The sequence below is a fragment of the Rhinolophus sinicus genome, linkage group LG15 (assembly GCF_036562045.2).
Source record: "Rhinolophus sinicus isolate RSC01 linkage group LG15, ASM3656204v1, whole genome shotgun sequence".
In the NCBI taxonomy this organism is placed as follows: domain Eukaryota; kingdom Metazoa; phylum Chordata; class Mammalia; order Chiroptera; family Rhinolophidae; genus Rhinolophus; species Rhinolophus sinicus.
In genome coordinates, this window is record NC_133764.1 from 16,999,223 (window position 1) to 17,017,867 (window position 18,645).

The 18,645-nt window shown below is 47.0% G+C and overlaps 1 protein-coding gene across 4 annotated transcripts in view; it reads left to right on the forward strand.

The window, feature by feature from the left end:
- The window catches only part of SSH2 (slingshot protein phosphatase 2), a 232,578-nt gene extending 217,209 nt beyond the window's left edge, over positions 1 to 15,369 (forward strand). For all 4 annotated transcript variants that reach the window (XM_074320331.1, XM_019739497.2, XM_019739499.2 and 1 more), the window contains 2 exons: positions 5,361 to 6,195; positions 8,375 to 15,369. In XM_074320331.1, coding sequence (XP_074176432.1) covers positions 5,361 to 6,195; positions 8,375 to 10,456 — 2,917 coding nt within the window. In that variant the 3' untranslated portion in view covers positions 10,457 to 15,369. The remainder of the gene's footprint in view (positions 1 to 5,360; positions 6,196 to 8,374) is intronic.
- The last annotated feature ends 3,276 nt before the right edge of the window (positions 15,370 to 18,645 follow it).

An 18,645-nucleotide genomic window follows, 5' to 3' on the forward strand; every position in this document is an offset into this window, starting at 1 on the left:
AGGATTATTCGAGGATGGCTTTATAAAGGGACTATTTACAAAGGTGTGGAATGGAAGGAGAATACGGGACTTGTATCATTAGAGCTGTTTGTTAATCACTCCTAGGCCCAACAAGGGGGGAGCACTTACAAGAACCTAGAAGGAGACTTCTGGAGAGAAAGGCACCTTCAGAGAGGAACAGTAACCCTCAATTAGGACAGAGCCTGCCTGAAATGACCATGCAAGGAGGAAGCTAGGAGAGTAAATGGTCTATTTTCACTGTCCTCCCTCCGGTCGCCTTCTGGGGTGCCCCATTAGCTGAACCCCACAGAAAACAGAAGACAAGGGGGCCCATTGATGTGGTCCATAGATTAGCCTCGAGAGCAGAGAACAGGGTGAAAAAGCTGAAGAGTGGGTCTGCAGGGGCAAACAGAAGATATCCGGCCTAACACCCAGCTAGATGTAGTTTCAAAAGATGGACCATTGAACATCACTTGTAACCAGAAGCACAGAAGCAGACTCCGTCATGGCTCGGTGCTGCAATCAGGGACTTTGATACTCTCCATCTTTCTGCTCTACCTTCCTTGGTTAATAATGGCTTGTTCCTTGAACTTGTTACTTCATGACTGCCAGATGTCTGCACATTGCCAGGCGTCTACATGTGAATTCCACAGCTTCTGGCCGAATGAAGGGGCATTTCCATTATAAGGGGGAGACCTTTCCCTGAAGCTCCCCAGTAGACTTCCCCCACAAGACTCATTGGCTAGGACTGGGTCATATGCCTAAAACTAAGCACTGGCTAGGAAAATAGAATTTCCTGAACTGGCTAAAACAAATTCACATTTACCCCCCGGTGCTAGGGAAGTGCCACATTCCCTGAACCCATGGGACGGTAAACACCCCAACCAAACCAGGCCTCTGCCGGTGAGAAGAAAGAGTGGGAGTGCCTGCTGGGTATGCAGCCATTGGGGTGTCTGCAGTCTGTGGTGTGTTGTCAAGAAACAGCACTTGTAAGCTAACCGGCCAACCACCTACAAGTGCCTGGGGCCCAGCAGACTCTTGAGTGCTGCTAGAATGTTGCTCCAGGGTGTGCAGCTTAGAAGAGCAGAGAAGAAGCCCCAGACTCCTGTGACTGACTGAAGCTCTGTCGAGCTTTGCAGCTTAGGTAACCAAGAGAGGAAAGTCCTTAGAAAAATCCCACTCCTTCTGTTTGCAAAGCGATTCCATTTCCTGTCCCGGTGCTTAGCTCTTGTGTTTCATATCTTCTCCCAGGAAGTATGTGGTTTTCCCAAAGAGATAGAGCCCAGATCCTGGCATTCTCTAGCCCCTGGTTGTCCAGGTTGCCACTGGATGCTTACCCGGAGGTGGCAACACTCTGTTTGACGCTATTAGCTTGGTACGTTGACCTCTTGGTAGAAGAGAAGTTTAGCAAAGTGATACCACGTCCCTGTAGTGATTTATGAATTGCTTACAGTCCCTTAATCAGAATGAGTGGGTGTGGGCCAAGTAGGGATAGCCCCTCTGGGGACTATTTGCATCTTTCAGTGTGTCTTTAAGAGCCTGGGGGCGGCTAATATTTAATATTCTCCCTTAGACCTTAAAAGGAGGGTATCATAAAGCCACTGATATTGTTCATATCTAATTTTATTTTTTCTGTTTTTATAGCTGGGGGAGGGGAGTGAGGCAGGAGGGAGGGTGTGTGTGTGTGTGTGTGCGCGCCCTCGCGCATGTGTGTGTTTTGAAACCCTCCATTACACTGCCAGCGGCCCTGTCTGTTATTCTGCCCTGTGATCGGGCAGGTACCTGGCAGATTTATGTTCCATTAGACAAGTTCAGGTTTCAGGCTTTTGCAAGCTGACCATGTGTCTGTGATATTAGGTTCCAGTGTATAAAGCAAGTAAGAAAAACTGTGTGGTGGCCAGGGAGAGTTTGTGCCACATGTCCTCATAGATGTCAGCTTTGATTCTCTGAACACCCCTGTCCCCAGGGCCAGAGGAGGCAGAGTGGTCTTACCCGGCTTTGCTGGTGGAGACCTCACTGAAGTCTAGTTAGTTGGTGCACAGCGGTCAACCAGCAGGAGAAGGCGTAGATTCCTGGGCAGGTGACAGCCAATCACAATCGGAGTTTAAAGGATTTCTTAATAGCTTTTCAGAGAAATAATCTGAAAGCACAGCACACAGAAAATGCTCTACTGAAGCTTTTTCTCTTCCTCCTTCTCCTTTCTACAGGCTGCCTCATGCCCTAAGAAGTAACCATAATGCCCTAAGAAGCCTGATTTTACTATAACAGTTACTGTATTTTTTTTTTTGCAGTCTTTCTCAGTACAACTTTTTCAAACATATAGCAGAAACTCAAGCAAGTGGAGGCAAGAGAATGGGCTATCATGTGTATCCTGTCATTTAGATTTCCTTCTTGTTCATTTACTAAGTAAAAGGCCAAAGTCTTACCCAGAATGACCCAATCAGCTCATGTGTGTCAGTGTGTTTATGTGAATCCAAATTCAGGTCAGAGCCTACTCGAGGGGGAAAGAACCTGAGACTTGGTTGCGTCATTCGGGCCACAAACCAACTCTGAAGTTCTCTTTGGCAACTTGTTTACTTGCTGCCTACCTAGAATAGGTTGGGGAGGGGGAGTCAGCTGAGTTTAAAATAATAAATATAATCTAATGTCTTACATCTATCCCTACCAGTAATGGAGCATTAGAATAAACTGGCTTGGGAAGAAGCTTCACTGGAAAAGAGTTTCGTGTTACCGATGATTCTTACATGCCCTATGACCCACCTTGTAGAATATATACAGTGTGACTTCATTTATATAAAGTTCAAAACATGCAAAACTGAGCAGTATCTTGTTAAGAACAAAACAATGTGATGACTCTGTAAAGAAAAGAAAGAGAATGAGTGATCAGCGCAAAATTCAGGACAGAGGTTACTAACCCCTGAGGGGGGGAGAAGGGGAGGGGTCAGGAAGGGCCGTGTGGGAAACCATGGTAACGAATATCTTGTACCAGGTAGGAGAGCTGCCTACCACGCTCCCTGCAGGTCCTATTGCAAAAATGAGAAAGGGGGCAGAGTCGCACCTATCTTCAGATTGGGGTATTTCTTTCTCCTTTATAAGTTGGTGTCAGTTTAATTCCAGAGCCCTGACCCAATATTTTCTGATGATTATCTCCTCCAGGAAGAGAAGGAAATCCCTGCTGGGCAAAGCAGCTGTGATGTCAGCCACTTCCTCTGAAACATGTACTGTTTGTGTCTATTAGCATAACTTCCGTTTCTCATTCCCCACTGACGGGTTAGTGATTTACAGGCAGTTTTAAAAATCATACTTCAGAATGTTCTTAGACTCATGGAAACATCCCATTTGCCTGTTGACTGATTTTATATTATTAGAAGGACGAGAACAGCTGCTCCCCGAGATGTCTCCCCAGTCATTTGCATGAGAGGAATTGTCCTGCCATGGTGGCTGAGAGGACTTGGTATAGGTTTGAACGTCTTCATGATGGCTGAGGGATAGAAATTGGAGAACACAGTCATATTTAGGTCAAGAAACAAGGGTGTCTAGATATAAAAGAAGAAACTTTCAAGGGAAGCACGTGGGCACTGTTTGGTCAGAATGTACAGTTTAGGCCTCCCCTATGCAACCAGTCAGTCAGCTTGCCCCTCCTCACAGCCACTCACGCGTTTGGGATGTGTGATATGTTGTCTCCTCCTAGGGGTGGCTGGCGTTCTTGCAGCTTGGAAAGAGTGAAAACCCTACCTTACACCCAACTGATCGGTTATAGCGTGTCTTCATAAACAGATAGAGCTGCTCCCTCCCCAGAAAAGCATCCTTTTGCTGTGCAGGTCTGAGTCAGAGAGAGCCCCACCCAAGCAGCAGACAGGCAGGGGGAGCTGAGAGCAGGTGCAGAGCTGAGAACAAACGGGTTCACATTAGTGCAGGCGCGTGACTCAGCAGAGATTTACAGGCCTCTGAGGCAGGCGTGGCCCTGAGCCCGGGGTAAGTTGTTTTGGGCTGTTTCCCATTCTGCCCTGCAGTTAGGTCACTCTTCATCAGCTTGTAAGTCATGGAAACCATACCCCATAAACCATTTAGTGACCTATTCCCTGGGCAGGTGATCGTGACCACCCACAAAGCCACCTTTCTCGTTTTGGCTGGGGCTTTGGGAACTGTGCTTCCTTGTTCGAGAGTGTGGTTTGAAATGAAACCTCATCCTCACATCAGACCTTCCTTCCCTCCATAAAATAAACCGAAGGGCGGATGGGGGTGGGGGCTGGGTGTGTGCGTGTGTGTGGTCTTCCTTTGGCCTACCTGCTTTTCCAGGTGTCACCTTAGCTCAATGGTTTTTATCCACAGATCCTTCTGAAAGGGACCTCTACTTCATGCTCTTCTTCTGTTCTGTTACCAACCTTTTCCTCCATGTTTACTAGCCTCACGTTTGCTTTCTAATTCAAGAACAAGTACCACCCTCTACACACTTCCACGTCAGTGGTTAATCCTATATCAGCTTTCATCCCAATTGCGAGGATTTGTAATGGGCTCCAATAGACTGTTTCTCTTTGTAATACTTGAGTGCTGTTTTGTTGTAGGTTTTTTCTGGTTATTGTTAACCATTCTCATTATTTTAAAAATTCAAAAATTGTAGAAATACAGAGTATTGAAGTAAAGCCCTCCCCGGAAGTATTTTTGCCTGCCTTGAAAGAACTACCAGTTTGGTGCTATTCCTCCAGCTTTTCTCCTACACTTGTTCTAACACGGGAACTGACCATTTCAAATGTGTTCACCATGCTTTTTCACTTAATAGTGTGCCTTGGACATCATTCCACTAAACTACCTGACTTTTTGCCAGCCTCCTAGCATAGAGGTGTATGAACTGTAATTGAAATAAATCCTCTTGGGGGGGTGGGGGGTCTCATATTTTTGGGACCAGTGTTAGAGTGAACATCCTTCTGTGTATATCTTTGTGCATTTATAGTAGTATTTCCCCATGACAAATTCTTAAAGAATTGTTGATTAAAGGGTCAAGTTTTGAATGTTGTTGCCAGAGTTTTCACTCTTTAAATGCTACAGTGCACATTTCTACCAGCTGTAAATGAGAGGGCTTGTTGGGCCATACCATCATCAACGCCTGTTAACAACCATTTGAGTTCTTGTCAGTCTGATAGGTAAAAAGTCAGATCTCACCCATTTGTTTTTGTTGTTTTGCTGTTAGTTAAATTGAACATCTTCAGTTTAACTTTATTTGGTTATTGCCTGCGTCCATTGGGCAGTAACAAAGCATCTTGCAGGTTAAGATTTAAGTCTCCCTGGGAGTGGTTTCCTGAGAGGGTGTTGACTGTTGTCATAAACCAGAGTAAGGCATGTCTTGTGTATGTCCTCCACAGCAAGCAGCGGCATAACAAGCTCTGGAGATCTCATTCAGATAGCGACCTCTCAGACCACCATGAACCCATCTGCAAACCAGGGCTAGAACTCAACAAGAAGGAGATCACCACCTCAGCAGACCAGATCGCCGAGGTGAAGACCATGGAGAGTCACCCACCCATACCTCCCGTCTTCGTGGAACATGTTGTCCCACAAGATGAAAATCAGAAAGGCCTACGTACCAAAGAAAGAGTGATCTGCTTGGAGTTTACATCCAGGGAATTTCATGCTGGACAGATTGAAGATGAATTAAACCTAAATGACATCAATGGATGCACGTCAGGGTGTTGTCTCAGTGAATCAAAATTCCCTCTTGACAACTGCCATGCATCCAAAGCCTTAATCCAGCCCGGACAGGCCCCAGAAATGGCCAACAAGTTTCCAGACTTAACAGTGGAAGATTTGGAGACAGACGCACTGAAAGCAGACATGACCGTCCACTTATTGCCTATGGAAGAGTTGACATCTCGCCTGAAAGACGTCCCCATGTCCCCTGATCCTGAGTCACCGAGCCCCCAGCCCAGTTGCCAGGCTGGCGTCTCAGATTTCAGTACAGACCGCATTGATTTTTTTAGTGCCCTGGAGAAGTTTGTGGAGCTTTCTCAAGAAACCCGGTCACGATCTTTTTCCCATTCAAGGATGGAGGAACTGGGTGGAGGAAGGAGTGAGAGCTGTCGCATGTCAGTGACAGAAGTAGCCCCTTCCGAAGTGACAGCTGACGATCAGAGAAGCAGCTCTTTGAGTAACACTCCGCATGCCTCTGAAGAATCTTCGATAGATGAGGAACAGTCAAAGGTAAAAACTGTCTTTATAGTTCTCCACCTAATGAAGTGCTCTTCAAAGACAAAATATTTGGGATTCAGCTGTGTCCACTTTATTTTTGATGTTGCTGAAGATTTAGGAAGGCAGCATGGGAGAGAGACTTTCCTTGAAAACATATAGAGTTCAAGTATTTTTTTAAATCAGTTGCCTTTGAGGAATTTATCTTTCCAGGTTTTAGGTGTCATTGGAAGCACTTCCGAGAAGGGATGAGGGAAGAAGGGATTAGCCAAAACAAATGTCCTGGCGGAATAAGGAGAGGTCCCCTCCCTGGACCTCTGCAGTTCAGATCAAATCTCACCAGCAGTGAAAGGCCAGGGACTCATATGCTGCCTGAGTGAGACTTGTGTCTCTCTGAGAAGATAGATTTGTTTGGAAATTTCTTTCTGTCTCAGAAAATTCAGATACTAGACATGTGTAAACAGGTGTTGGAGTAGCACCTGATTCCCATGCTGAGTTCTTGCTATTAATAATGTTTCTGAGTTGTTCCTCATCTCAAACCCTGTGTTATTCAAGAATTGAGGGATGATTTGGGCAAGTGATTGGAGAGCAGACAGAATCCGAAGATTCTTCTCAGAGATAGATGAGCTCTAATGAGCCATCTCAGACCAGGGAAAGGATTACTGTGTATCGTCATTTCTAAGACGCACACTTATTCTCATTTTGACACCTGAAATTAGGATGCATTTTAATCAACATAATGTGTCAATATAATACAGTAGTTGGGAAGTAAATGATGACAGATTTACTCTAACATATCAAACCTCACTTACTGAATTCAGTGGAGCTGAGTAGATTCTTAACAGCTCCTGATGTCTTATCTACTTATATTCACCATCTTGTCCATTACTCATCTGTTCTCTCTCCTTAACTGTACCCCAGGGCAGTCATCGTCTCTGCTTCTGTCTCCTCTTCCCAAAGCCTATGCCTCTGTGTTTCGTTTCTGCTGGGGAACCTGAACGCTTGAGCTCTCCTTTGGACCAGTCGGTGGAGCAGCTCTGACAGAAATAGCTCTTTTGCAAGTCCCTGGTCATATGAGCACTCCCCCCACAGCCCGTACACACACCAGGCCCGCTGTGGCTTCTCTCCCAGTCTTGGCAAGTTTACCTCTGCCTCATGTCCTGGCAGATTTCTCCCAAAGGCAGAACTGACCTTGTTAGTTTGTACTAGTTCAGAGTCGCTTTTGAAGGGGAAAGACCAGAACAATGCCTAGAGAAATATTGTACTTTGAAGGCTTACAAAAATGTTAACAAAGTACATTGATGGTCATAACGATGTCACTTTAAGAAGTGTCCAAGGACCATGTCCAGATGTTAAAATTCTTATTTCTTTACTATAGGACTTGTTTTCGCATTGGCCAATTTTCTCTGACCTTGTTCTAAATCCATCTGGGAATTCGTAACTGGTAGAAGAGTAACATGGCAGAGTCACAGTTTCTTAGTTTGCTCAGGCACATGGCAGCATAAGACAAGTAAACCTTTCCCGGGGGGAGCCATGTGAAACTTGGAAATTGTGTGTGATCAGACACAGAGTGCCCTCATGTGCTGGGATGCTGCTGCTAGGAGAAGTGGGAGGACGTGGATGCAAGCTGGCAAGGGGAGAGAAGAGAGCAGTGTCTCCAAATCAGACATCAGATGATAGCCTTGTCCATCTTGCGCTAACACGGGGCATATCTAAGGTGGCCACAGGGCCCTTCATGCAACGATTCCTTTCAAGCCAGGTTAGACTGACTGGAAGTTGATAGGCCAGAGAGGAAAGTTTTCATTTACCCCATTATGGCCTAAATTCTGAAGGCTCCTGGTGTTAGGAAAATTAGGAGCCTCCAAGGCCAATTGCTGTTCATTTTTGGAGCAAGGTATTAGATTGGAATCCTATTTGAGTAAACAGAACAGAAAGTTCAGTAGACAGTGATACAGCCTGTAACTAATTTTGTATCTCTGCCTTTGATGAATGTTTTTTTCTTGTATGACAAAACAGAGTACAGTCCTGGGCAGAAGACGGTCCCAGGCACTCCATGACTCGTTTCCTCACAGCCAGAAGGTTCTCCTGGATAGAGGATTAATAAGCAAAAAAAAAAAAGAGTAGTAAACAAAAAAAAGGCATTTTCAATTAGACTATGATTCACCATAACCATGTCACTATTGTCTCCTCTCAGGCAATCTCAGAACTGGTCAGCCCAGACATCTTCATACAATCTCACTCAGAAAATGCAATTTCAGTCAAAGAAATCGTCACTGAGATCGAATCCATCAGTCAAGGAGTTGGACAGATTCAACTGAAAGGAGACGTTCTGTCTAACCCGTGCCATACACCAAAGAAGAACACCGTCCAGGAAGTGCCCCTCGAGGGGGCCCAGGCCCTGGAGCACAGACCTGGACATGAGCAGAATGAGGGTCCCTGCACAGCCCAGCCTGAACTAGCCAAAGACTCAGGGAAGTGGGACCCAGAAGGCTGCCTAACCGCACACTCATCCACCACAGACTTGGAAGAAGAGGAAGCAGCTGAGGGGGAACAAGAACTCTGGGGCCCCGGGGTGCACCCAGGTGCCAAGTGGTGCCCTGGCTCCGTGAGGCGGGCCACCTTGGAGTTGGAGGAACGCTTGCGGGAGCGCCATGGTGCTGCCCCCACTGCTACCTCACTGTCCACTCGCAAGAATTCCAAGAAGGATTCCTCTGTGGCAGACCTAGCACCGAAAGGGAAGAGTGATGGAGCCACCCTAGAACATGCATTTGTCCCCAAGGAAGCAGAGATGAACAAGGGCAAAGGGAAAAGCAGTGGGTCTGAGGCTGGCTCACTGCCCCACTGTGAGCAAGACGCCGTCATCCCAGCGCCCGCGCTGCTGGAGTTTCAGCCCTTGCCAGCTCCCCCGGGGTGCCCAGGGCCAGATACCAGGACAGAGCAGGAAGGAGGCCTGAAGGTGCCGAGGACTGTGGTTTCATGCCAGGGGTCTGAGACGCAGGCCTTTCCTCTTCCCCTTCCCAAGAAGATAGAAATCATTGAGTATACCCCTACGGTCACGTCACCTGATCACACGGGGCCAGAGGGTGAAACGGCCACGAGTGAAAAGAGTGGGGAGCAAGGACTAAGGAAAGTGAAAGTGGAGAAGTCCATCACTGTCCTCTGCGCACTGGATGAAAATCTGAACAGGACGCTGGGCCCCGACCACGTTTCTCTGCACCCCAAAGTGCTACCTCCGCCTCACTCTTCATCTCCTGAGCACAACAGGCCCGCTCACCTGACCTCTACCGTGAGCAGCCCTGGAGACGGCAACAGCGGCCCCTCCGCAGCCCTGGACACAGCAGCGCCTTTTGTCAGTCACACAACTCACATACCGTCTGCCAACTTGGATTTCCTGCATCCCCAGACTGTGGTCCACCTGGAAGGCGTCACAGAGCAAAGCAGCACCACAGACGGCGAGCCCTCTGAGGAGCAGTGTGGCCGGAAAGAAAATCAGGAGGGTCCCCTCTTCAGTGGCCGTGAAGTGCCATATGAGGGCTCCCAGCTAAGTAGTGAAGACCTAAGTTTAACTAGCAAACTTGGTGACAACATTGGGAAGTTACAAGAAAAACTAGACCCATCACCTGCAGCCTGTAGCCTCCCACATAGCTGTAGTGGTGACAGTAGAAAGGGCCTCAGCCACAGCCCCCGTGTGGTGAGGGAGCGCACTCAAGAAATCGAGTCCCGAGCCACGTGCCAGGGAGGGCTCCCCAGACCGTTCTACATGCAGCGTTCAGCCTCCCTCGCCAAGTTAGGTTACTTGGACCTCTGTAAAGACTGTTTACTGGAGAGGGAGCCTGTCTCCTCTGAGTCCCCTCATCTCAAACTGCTTCAGCCCTTCATCAGAACGGACTCCGGCATGCATGCCTTGGAGGCCCACGAGCCCCCAGAAAACCCAGACGCCCCCCAGATCCCAGAGCCCACCAAGTATTTTATAGAGCAACTTAAAACAACAGAGTGTATTGCGCAGAGCAAGCCCGTGGAGAGGCCCCTCGTACAGTATGCCAAAGAGTTTGGTTACAGTCAGCAGTGTTTGCTGTCCAAGGCAGGACCTGCATTGACTAGTTCTGAGGGAGGCCGGCCTCTGCTGCAGACCCAGGGGCCGCAGTGGGCAGGCGCAGCCCCGGCGCTGGCTTGGGCTTCCCGCCGGCAGCAGCACAGCAGAACTCACCCGCTTAGGAGGCTGAAAAAAGCAAATGATAAAAAACGGACAACCAACCCCTTCTATAATACCATGTGATTCTGAGCCTACACATGTGACTTTCTAAAAGAAATGTTTGTAAAAGGGGCAGGTGTAATATGTAAGGAACATGCACTTTATTGGTTAATTTTATAATTTTTTGGTCATTTTACTGTTCCTGGCGCATGCAGGGTTTGGGTTTTTTTTTTCTCTGTGTGTGTGAAAGAGAGATTGATTTGGACGGCAAGACCATTTTATCATTTTTTTATTTTTAGAAAATTCAAACCTCAGAAAATACTCATTTTCATAGAACACCTTTATCAAAGGGAAATTGCTGTTTTTCAGTCAACTGCCACCTGCTTCTCTCATTTTGCCCTCTGAGAGAAAAGGTGTGCTTGCTTGCTTAAGAAAGGAAAGCAGATGGGGACAGTGGGGATGGAGCCGGAAGTTGGAAATGCTCCCCTGGGCCTGTGTGTGGATGGTTTGCTCTTCAGACCTGATGCATCAGATGGGCTGAAGGGCAGCAGGACTGGACGTCAGCGTGCTGTCGGCCTTGGTCCTCAACCCCGGCCTGTTGGAATTCCTGAAGTGGACGAGTTCTGCTTTGCCTTGGGGGCAGGGGGGTTCGGGTCTTCTGGAATCCATTTCTTGTACTCCAGAGTGGATCATTTCAGAAAGGCATGATATGATAATGGCCGGCGTAAACTTACCAAGCAAAGAGGTTTTACCCCAAGCAAATAATTTTTTTTAATTAAAAGCAAACCCCAAACAAAATCCGAGAGGTCCTCTGTAGAGGAAAGCGTTAGGAGGAAGAGGGAAAGTCGGGGGTGGAGAGGCTGCCGCCCCCAATGTTAGGGTCCTTGGGCTGCGCACAGGTGGTGGTCCTGGCCCTCCCTACCGGAAATGGGCTCTGCAGCATCCTCCCAGCTCAGATCCAATAGCGACAAGTTTGAAAAACAGCAATTGAAAGTCAGTGTGTTCTTGTAAAATGAATACATAGGTAGGGTTTTAACCCTTTCATTACTTGAATAATTCTGTGGGTCTTTTGAGTTTAATGGCCATATATTTTTCAATTTATTTTCCTCCCTCATGCTGTTTCTCCCAGTGCTGCCTGTTTTTTTTTTAATTTCATAGATGATATTTGAATTGTTACATTACATATGTATAACCTCCATTGAATGCAACGTTTTCTTTTTGATACTATCACTGTTAACACTTGACATAAGTTTTTTTCCCCTTTCTTTTCCTGGAAGATTTGTCATTGCTCTAGTTTATACACAGTATTTATGTACATAATGTCACTTTCTTACAGTGTTTTGTTGTTGATGTTATAGGGTCTTTTTGATTTATTCTTTTTAAGAAGGAGTAAAGCTGCAACTGGAAAACACAGACACCACAGAAATAAAACTGATGGGTGTGGGTAGAAATCTGCAGAGTATATTGACAGTGGTTGTAATTGTTTCAATGGAGACTTCTAATTGCCAGCTCCTGCCAAATTATGTGTCGTTAGTGACTTCCTCCTCAGAGAAACCCCTACAGGTTCCCATTAGATCACAGTTTGACTGAAGGCTGATTCCTCTCTCAGACTGAAATCTCAGAACATGGTTTGCAGGGAGCTGAACCACAGCCAGGGCGTGTGTGTGAGGGCTCCTGCTGCCCAGGGTGGAAGCTCCTAAGGGATTAGGTTTGGGAGGCTGCAGGGAAGCCTCAGCCCAGGGCAGTCGCCTCTCATGACTCCGGTTAGGACGCTGTCGCTTTGCTGCTGTTGTGGCGATCCTTACATAGGAGCACCTGCTGTAAACAAGCCACTTTCTGCTTCTTACCGAAAACAGATTTCGCCTAGAATGAGACACCCTCTGCAGCTCATCAGAACTGGAGAGGTTTGCAGACTTGCTTCCCGTTTGCTTTGGTTGACGTCCCCGTTGCTAAGAGATTGACCGAGTACAGACTTGAGATTTAGGTTTTTGGTTCATCACAGCCCTGAAAGGAAGAGAGAAGTTCACAGACTGTCAAGGTGATGTCAGAGGCCAGTGTTTGGTGGGGGCAGGTAGTAAGTAGGGTGACCCAAAGGGGAGAGAGAATGGGGCTGAGGCCACTCATAGCTGCTCGGGGGAGCTGCGAATCTAGTCACCGTGTGGAAGCCATGGTTGGGTCTGATGTCACTGTCAGGAGGCAGATTGGACAGAAACCTCCTGCTCTAAGTGTCTTTATGGTGTAGTGATTATATGTACCTGTGCTGTCCCTAAATAGTTTCCTTAAATGTTCAAATGTATCGTCCACACAGCTTTGTGATTCCAGGACATTTAATGTGTTCTAAAGTGTTTCGTTAGGTGGCGTGTCCCAGTGTGAGGAGGCTTGCAAGACAGGGCTGTGACTTTCCAGGGTTCATCCACCGAAACTGGCCTATCTTGTTGAGGGAATTGCACCACCACTATGAGAGGGAAAGGACAGGGAATTTTGGCACGGGTGGGGACAGGAGGATTTGCATGGAGGTTAAGAGAGTGGTGTCCCTTGCGATGGTGACATCCCTCACATCGAGAAGTACAAGCAGGATAGTCAAGACTGTACTGTTCTCTCTTCTCCCCTGCTGCTTCGTTCAATGCTCAGTGCGTTAAATAACAAAGATGGGGAGGAAACCTGCTAATGCTGTGAAGAACAAAAACTTTGTAAAAAATAGAGGAAATGTTCTTGCTCTGCCTTTTTTTCTAATTTATTTTTTTTAATTTGTTTTTTTAACATTTAACTTACCTGCCTAAATAAACAGCCTCTACCGGGTCTGTAATTCAGTCTTGCCATGGGGTTTTGCCAGCTCTCAAACTCCCACAACTGGGTGTTCTTGTGTTCATTTACGTAGCTGAGCGATGTCCAGGGGAAGAATATGATGAGTTATCAAGGACTTTTCAGACTTCTCTACAAACTTTTTTATAATCTCGGGTGGCCCGTTTCCTTTTTCTGTTCATGGACAACCCAGCCCTGGAACAGCAGTTCTGGTAGATTGAGAGATGAGTAGGAAAAGTCTTGACCTCTTGCTCAGTGCCTCTCTTTATCTTTATTTTGAAAACCACCATAGTCTGACTCTCACTTTCTCTGAAGGGGGGGAGAGTGAGAGAGAGAGCATTTTGGTGCATTGGGGTAAAAGCCCCAGGAGCACAGGTTTTGAGCTGTAGTCTGGATGGTTACCTGGTCAGTAGGAAGGAGAGAAAGCCCAACCCTTTCTTGACTTTAGAAACACTTAGGAGTAGTGTATAGCATACGTAGTAGACGTATAGTATTGTAGTATAGTAATATCTCTCCTCGTTTTGGTTGCCTTTCAGATTCTGAATGTTTGGGATCATTACTAGCATCTCAGCCTCTTCCGGCTCTTTTATCTCGCATTATCCTGGTTCTGTACCTTTATCCCAACTGTGTTTCCTCTTTCTCGTTTGGGAATTACCAAGAGCTCCAAAGACAGCCTGAGGATGACAACCCAGGCTCTGAGGTCCCCTCCTGCTAAAGGGCCCCAGACAGATGCTGTTGGATAGACCTGAAGCTTCTAAGACGTGGCAGCTCACAGAAATCACCCGCTCCACCTGAGGATTTTAGTTCTGAAGTGATCTAGGCATGTTTGGTAAAGATGTTTTTGTGGGAGTTGTTTTCTTTAAGAAGCATTATGCAAAAAGGGTCACTTTTAAGGGCATTTTAAATTTTTTAAACAAAGCCATTCTTTGGCTTTTTTGAACAACTATTTGTGGATACTTTGTTTACATTGTGTATTAAAACATGCATCGTCTTGACGGCAGCTCAGTCCCCTCCTCCAGGCACCCAGACCTGACTGTCCTGGGGGTCCTCCCACAGCAAGGCTGTGGCGTCAGCTCTCCTGGGTCGGCGGGGAAAGCCTGGAGCTGACTTCCATCCATGTCCTGCACTCCCATCCGACACTCTGTGGAAATAGTCGTCATTTCTTCAGTGATTGTGTGTCTTACAGTGATGGTTGTAATGGTGAATGGCTAGTGTCGTTTTTTTGCTTTTTGATGGTAGATGAGGTGACATTTTAGCTCTTTCAGCACCAATCCAACTTAACAGGATCTTGGACTTTGTTTTCCCTTGCAAACTAAAAAGAACAAGGCATGTATTAGGCATAAATGTATTTGCTTCCCGACCCCCGTATTAGGGGAGAGCCTGCCACCAAGGCAGGAAGCCGCACACTCGTAACCCTCCCAGGGCTTGAGGTTCCTGATGCCACAGAGAGCTACTGCGAGGTGCTTTTGTATCTTTCCAGCCTGGAAGTGGAGGGTGACGAGGCCTGGCTCCTGCTATGAAAAAAGAACCAGCCTCGTTTTCTCAGTGCCCCAGAGATCTAGGACAGGATTTCTAAACTGGAATTATCCCTCGTGGGCTGGAAGATGCCCCAAGGGGTGTATGACTAGTGCTGCCATCTGTGTCCTCATCTCGACCCTGGTGGCAGCATCCTGTATACACACGCAGAGCTCAGGCCCAGGGCTTAAGTCAAGCTGATGACCCAGTCTGAAAATTGGGTAACTGGCCCTGAAAGGTTTCCTAATCAGCCCACAAAGAATTGTTTGGTTTTTATGTTTCATTGGGTTTTGGTTTGCTCGGTATAGCTTAAGGTGCCTTTTTATTTTTTCTTTCTACATTATTTTGTAGGACTTGTTCTAAATGTGGAAAACAAGTCCAAAAGACTCTCCCATTGACTGTTACCTTTACCCCAGGCCACCCCAAACTTTTATTCTCACATTTTATTAAAGCAGGTGCTCCCTGGAATCTCTGGGACCTTTTTGAGGCATTTGAAGCAGAATATAAAGAGTGGTCTCATCCCCTTCCTTAATCTTCCCGGTGGTTGGGATGTTCCACTTGTATCATAGATTTTTTTTATTACTGATGTGCTCCGCTGTTTTTAATGTGAACTTGTGCGCAAATGTGCAGATTAAATGTTCTTGTTACAGACTGAATAAATTTTTATTTTGAAGATGAAACACGTGTGCTTGATCAAGTGCCACAAAGAGGGTGGATGCTGGAGAAGGTGGAGGGATTGGAAGAGAACACTGATGGTAAACATGAAGCAATTAGTGGTTGTCTCCATCAAGCACACCCTTCAGAGATAGCTGAGCTCTAGAAAAAAACATAACTTTCTGCCTCCCACAAAATTAAGACTGGGTGGGAAATAGAATCACTAAAGTTTATTTCAGACATTGTGGTTCCAATCAAGTGACCAAGCTGGGAACTTGCCTAGCCAAAGAGGTCCTTGCCAAAGCCACCACCTGAATGTTAGAATGAATAAGCAAGGGGACCAAAATTCCTCTGCCATCTGTGGTGCAGAATGACTGCTCTGGGACAGCTGCTGTGACCTGCCCCAGAAGGGACTGGATTTCTTGGGTGGGTGACCTCTCTGGACATTGGTGAGAGCTCACAAGCTTTCAGCTCAAGACGCCTCAGATCACTCTAGGATGGGGAGTGACTTTTCAAAGAAGTAAAAGCTTGAACCTTTTCCCATCGTTAGAACTTGATGTCAATGGTGGAGGAAGGGAGAGAGGGCCAAAGGGTAGTTCTCTGAAACAGGCTAGGGGTGGAGGCAGAGGTTCCCCACTTCTCCCACCCCTCCACAGATCTATCACGAGAGATTTTAGTGGTGCCATTCATCACATACCAGGCAGCACTGCTGTGTTGGGAAGGTTCAGTTTACAGTTTCCAAATTTCTAGCAAAACCAATTTGCTGGTTTCCAGAGAAAACACTGCCTTGAACTAAAAATTGTTAGCATGCTTCATTCAGAATCGTCCGTATCAAGTGAGAGGGGCAAGCCACTGGTCTCTGGCTGCATGGTGGTCTCCGAGTGCATAAAGGTAAAGGCAAGATCATTTCATAAAACATGCTAGGGGTGCCCCGAGTCCCTAACCAATCTAGATAGATAGGTTTAGTCTTGGCTTTCTAGCCAAAGAAAATGGAGCAAATCATATCTAAGTTGCCAGGCCACCGCTTCCAGAAAATGGCTTTATGAAAGATGAAATTCATGCCCATCTTCTACTTACTGCAGTTCAGAGCGCAGCTAACAGTTCAAACGGGTAACAAGAAAACAAGCCCAGGTGGCTTCTTCCTCTGATTGGTTCTTTGTGCCTTGGCTCCGCCCACTCACCGCTCTGCCAGACCTTGGCGGTCAGAAGGCTAGAGGGCAGGGCTGAGCCATGCCAGGCCCAAGCAATACCTATGAATCCTGGCTGCTGTACCTGGAGAACAACTCTTTTTCCCAGATGATGGAACTGAGGGCAGGATGGATTGAAAGGTTCTTGCTTCCAGTCCCAGACCCTACCTTTAGAATGGAGTGCCTAGCTCTCTTTAAAAAGGAGGAAGGAGAGGGGAAAGAAAAGATGTCCTTTCAGTGTAGAAGGCAGAAAGTCAGATTCCTTTCCTACCTACAAGTGGTGCAGGGTTGGATAGAACCTGACCCAGCCCTCTTCTTAGAGCCCAAAGAGCTGCAAAAACAGGGTGACTGAGCCAGGACAGGAACCCCAGTTTTCTAAGTCCAGGCATTCTTTCCTATGTGCCACAAAGCATAACTCTCAGTATCAGCGCTTGTGAGACAAAGTGACAACTGTCCTTCAAAGAGAGGCAGCAATGCATGGTGCTGAAAAACAGGGACCTGGACATCAGACCACTTGAGTAAGAATCTCAGTTATACCAGTTGATTGATGGGTAAACTGCTCAACCTCTTTGTGCCTCAGTTGCTTCATCTGTAAAATAGGGATATTAATAATACCCATCTCAGAAGACTGTTATCTGAATAGAATTAATCTGTATTAAGCCCTTAAAACAGTGCCTGGCACATACGAGGTCGGACAATTAAGTTCACAAACTCATCCTAGAGAAAGTGCTACATGCCTCATTGCTGAATATCACTATGGTCACCTTCGAAGTCCTCCCCTTGGGAAGCTATGCACCAATGCCAGCGCCTAGTCCACCCTTCAAAGCAATTTGGAACTCTGTCTGGAATGGCCATCAGAGCTGTCATTGTATACCCTTGATGTCCTGAATGTCATCAAAATGTCTTTCTTTCAATGTTTCCTTTATCTTTGGGTAAAGAAAGAAGTCAGTGGGGGCCAGATCAGGTGAGTAGGGAGGGTGTTCCAATAGTTATTTGTTTACTGGCTAAAAACTCCCTCACAGACAGGGCCGTGTGAGCTGGTACATTGTCATGATGCGAGAGCCATGAACTGTTGGCGAAAAGTTCAGGTTGTTTTCAACTAACTTTCACGCAGCCTTTTCAGCACTTTCAAATAGTAAACTCAATTAACTGTCCAGTTGGTACAAATTCATAATGAATAATCCCTCTGATAGCAAAAAAATGTTAGCAACATCGGTGCAACAAGTTCACGAACTTAATTGTCAGACGTCGTAAGTGTGAGCTCTTGTTAGTAAGGAGCAGCTTGGTCACTCAGGTCTTTTCCTCCTAATCATGTGCCTGGAATCTTTAGATAGAAGATCTACCCTTATGGCCCCACATACCATGAATTAGTTCTCGAACACCTGTAACAGTTTCTGAGTCTATTCCCCTGCAAGCCACTGAATACTTAGAAACAAAGGAGTCTTGTGGGTGCCTTCAAGGTTCCCACCACCTTCCCTCCCCTTTCCCCCAGGGCTGATCTCTGCCCTCGGGAAGCCTGTGTTCCATTGATTCCCAGCTGTGCCCTGGAGAGTGGGAGGTAATAACTGGCCCAATGCTACCCTTCCGGGCCTTATGTTCCAAAGAAAGAGAGGTCCAGGCACAGGGCGGGTGCTGGGTAGGCTGCAGCTACAGGGACCAGTTGTTCTTCATTGGCTGTATTTTGATCAGGTGTCTTTTTAGCTCCTCCTTAACCTTGGTCAATACTCAGATCCGTGGGTCCTGAAGGGAGTGGGAGTAGGCGGTGTCTTCCCTGGAACACAGTCGGACACCTATTCAAACAAGGCCCAGAAGACTTTAGGAGTCAGGCTAGGCGTCTAAAATTTGATTGGCCAAATAACCAATGCCAGCTGCTTCCCTTCGAACAAGGGGGTCGAGGTGGGTTCACTTTTCTCCCCCAGCGCACCTCCCGCACCTCTCCCGAGGGGGTCTGGACTTGCAGTCTGGCAGCTCGCCCCCCACCTCCCCCCCCCCGCCCCCCACCTCCTGGCTAAATTGGGATTGCGATCGCCGCAGGATTGCGGTGCGAAGGCACCTGATCTCGCGCTGCAGCCGGATCTAAGAGGAGCACGCCCCCTCGTCTGCTCCCTCTCCTAC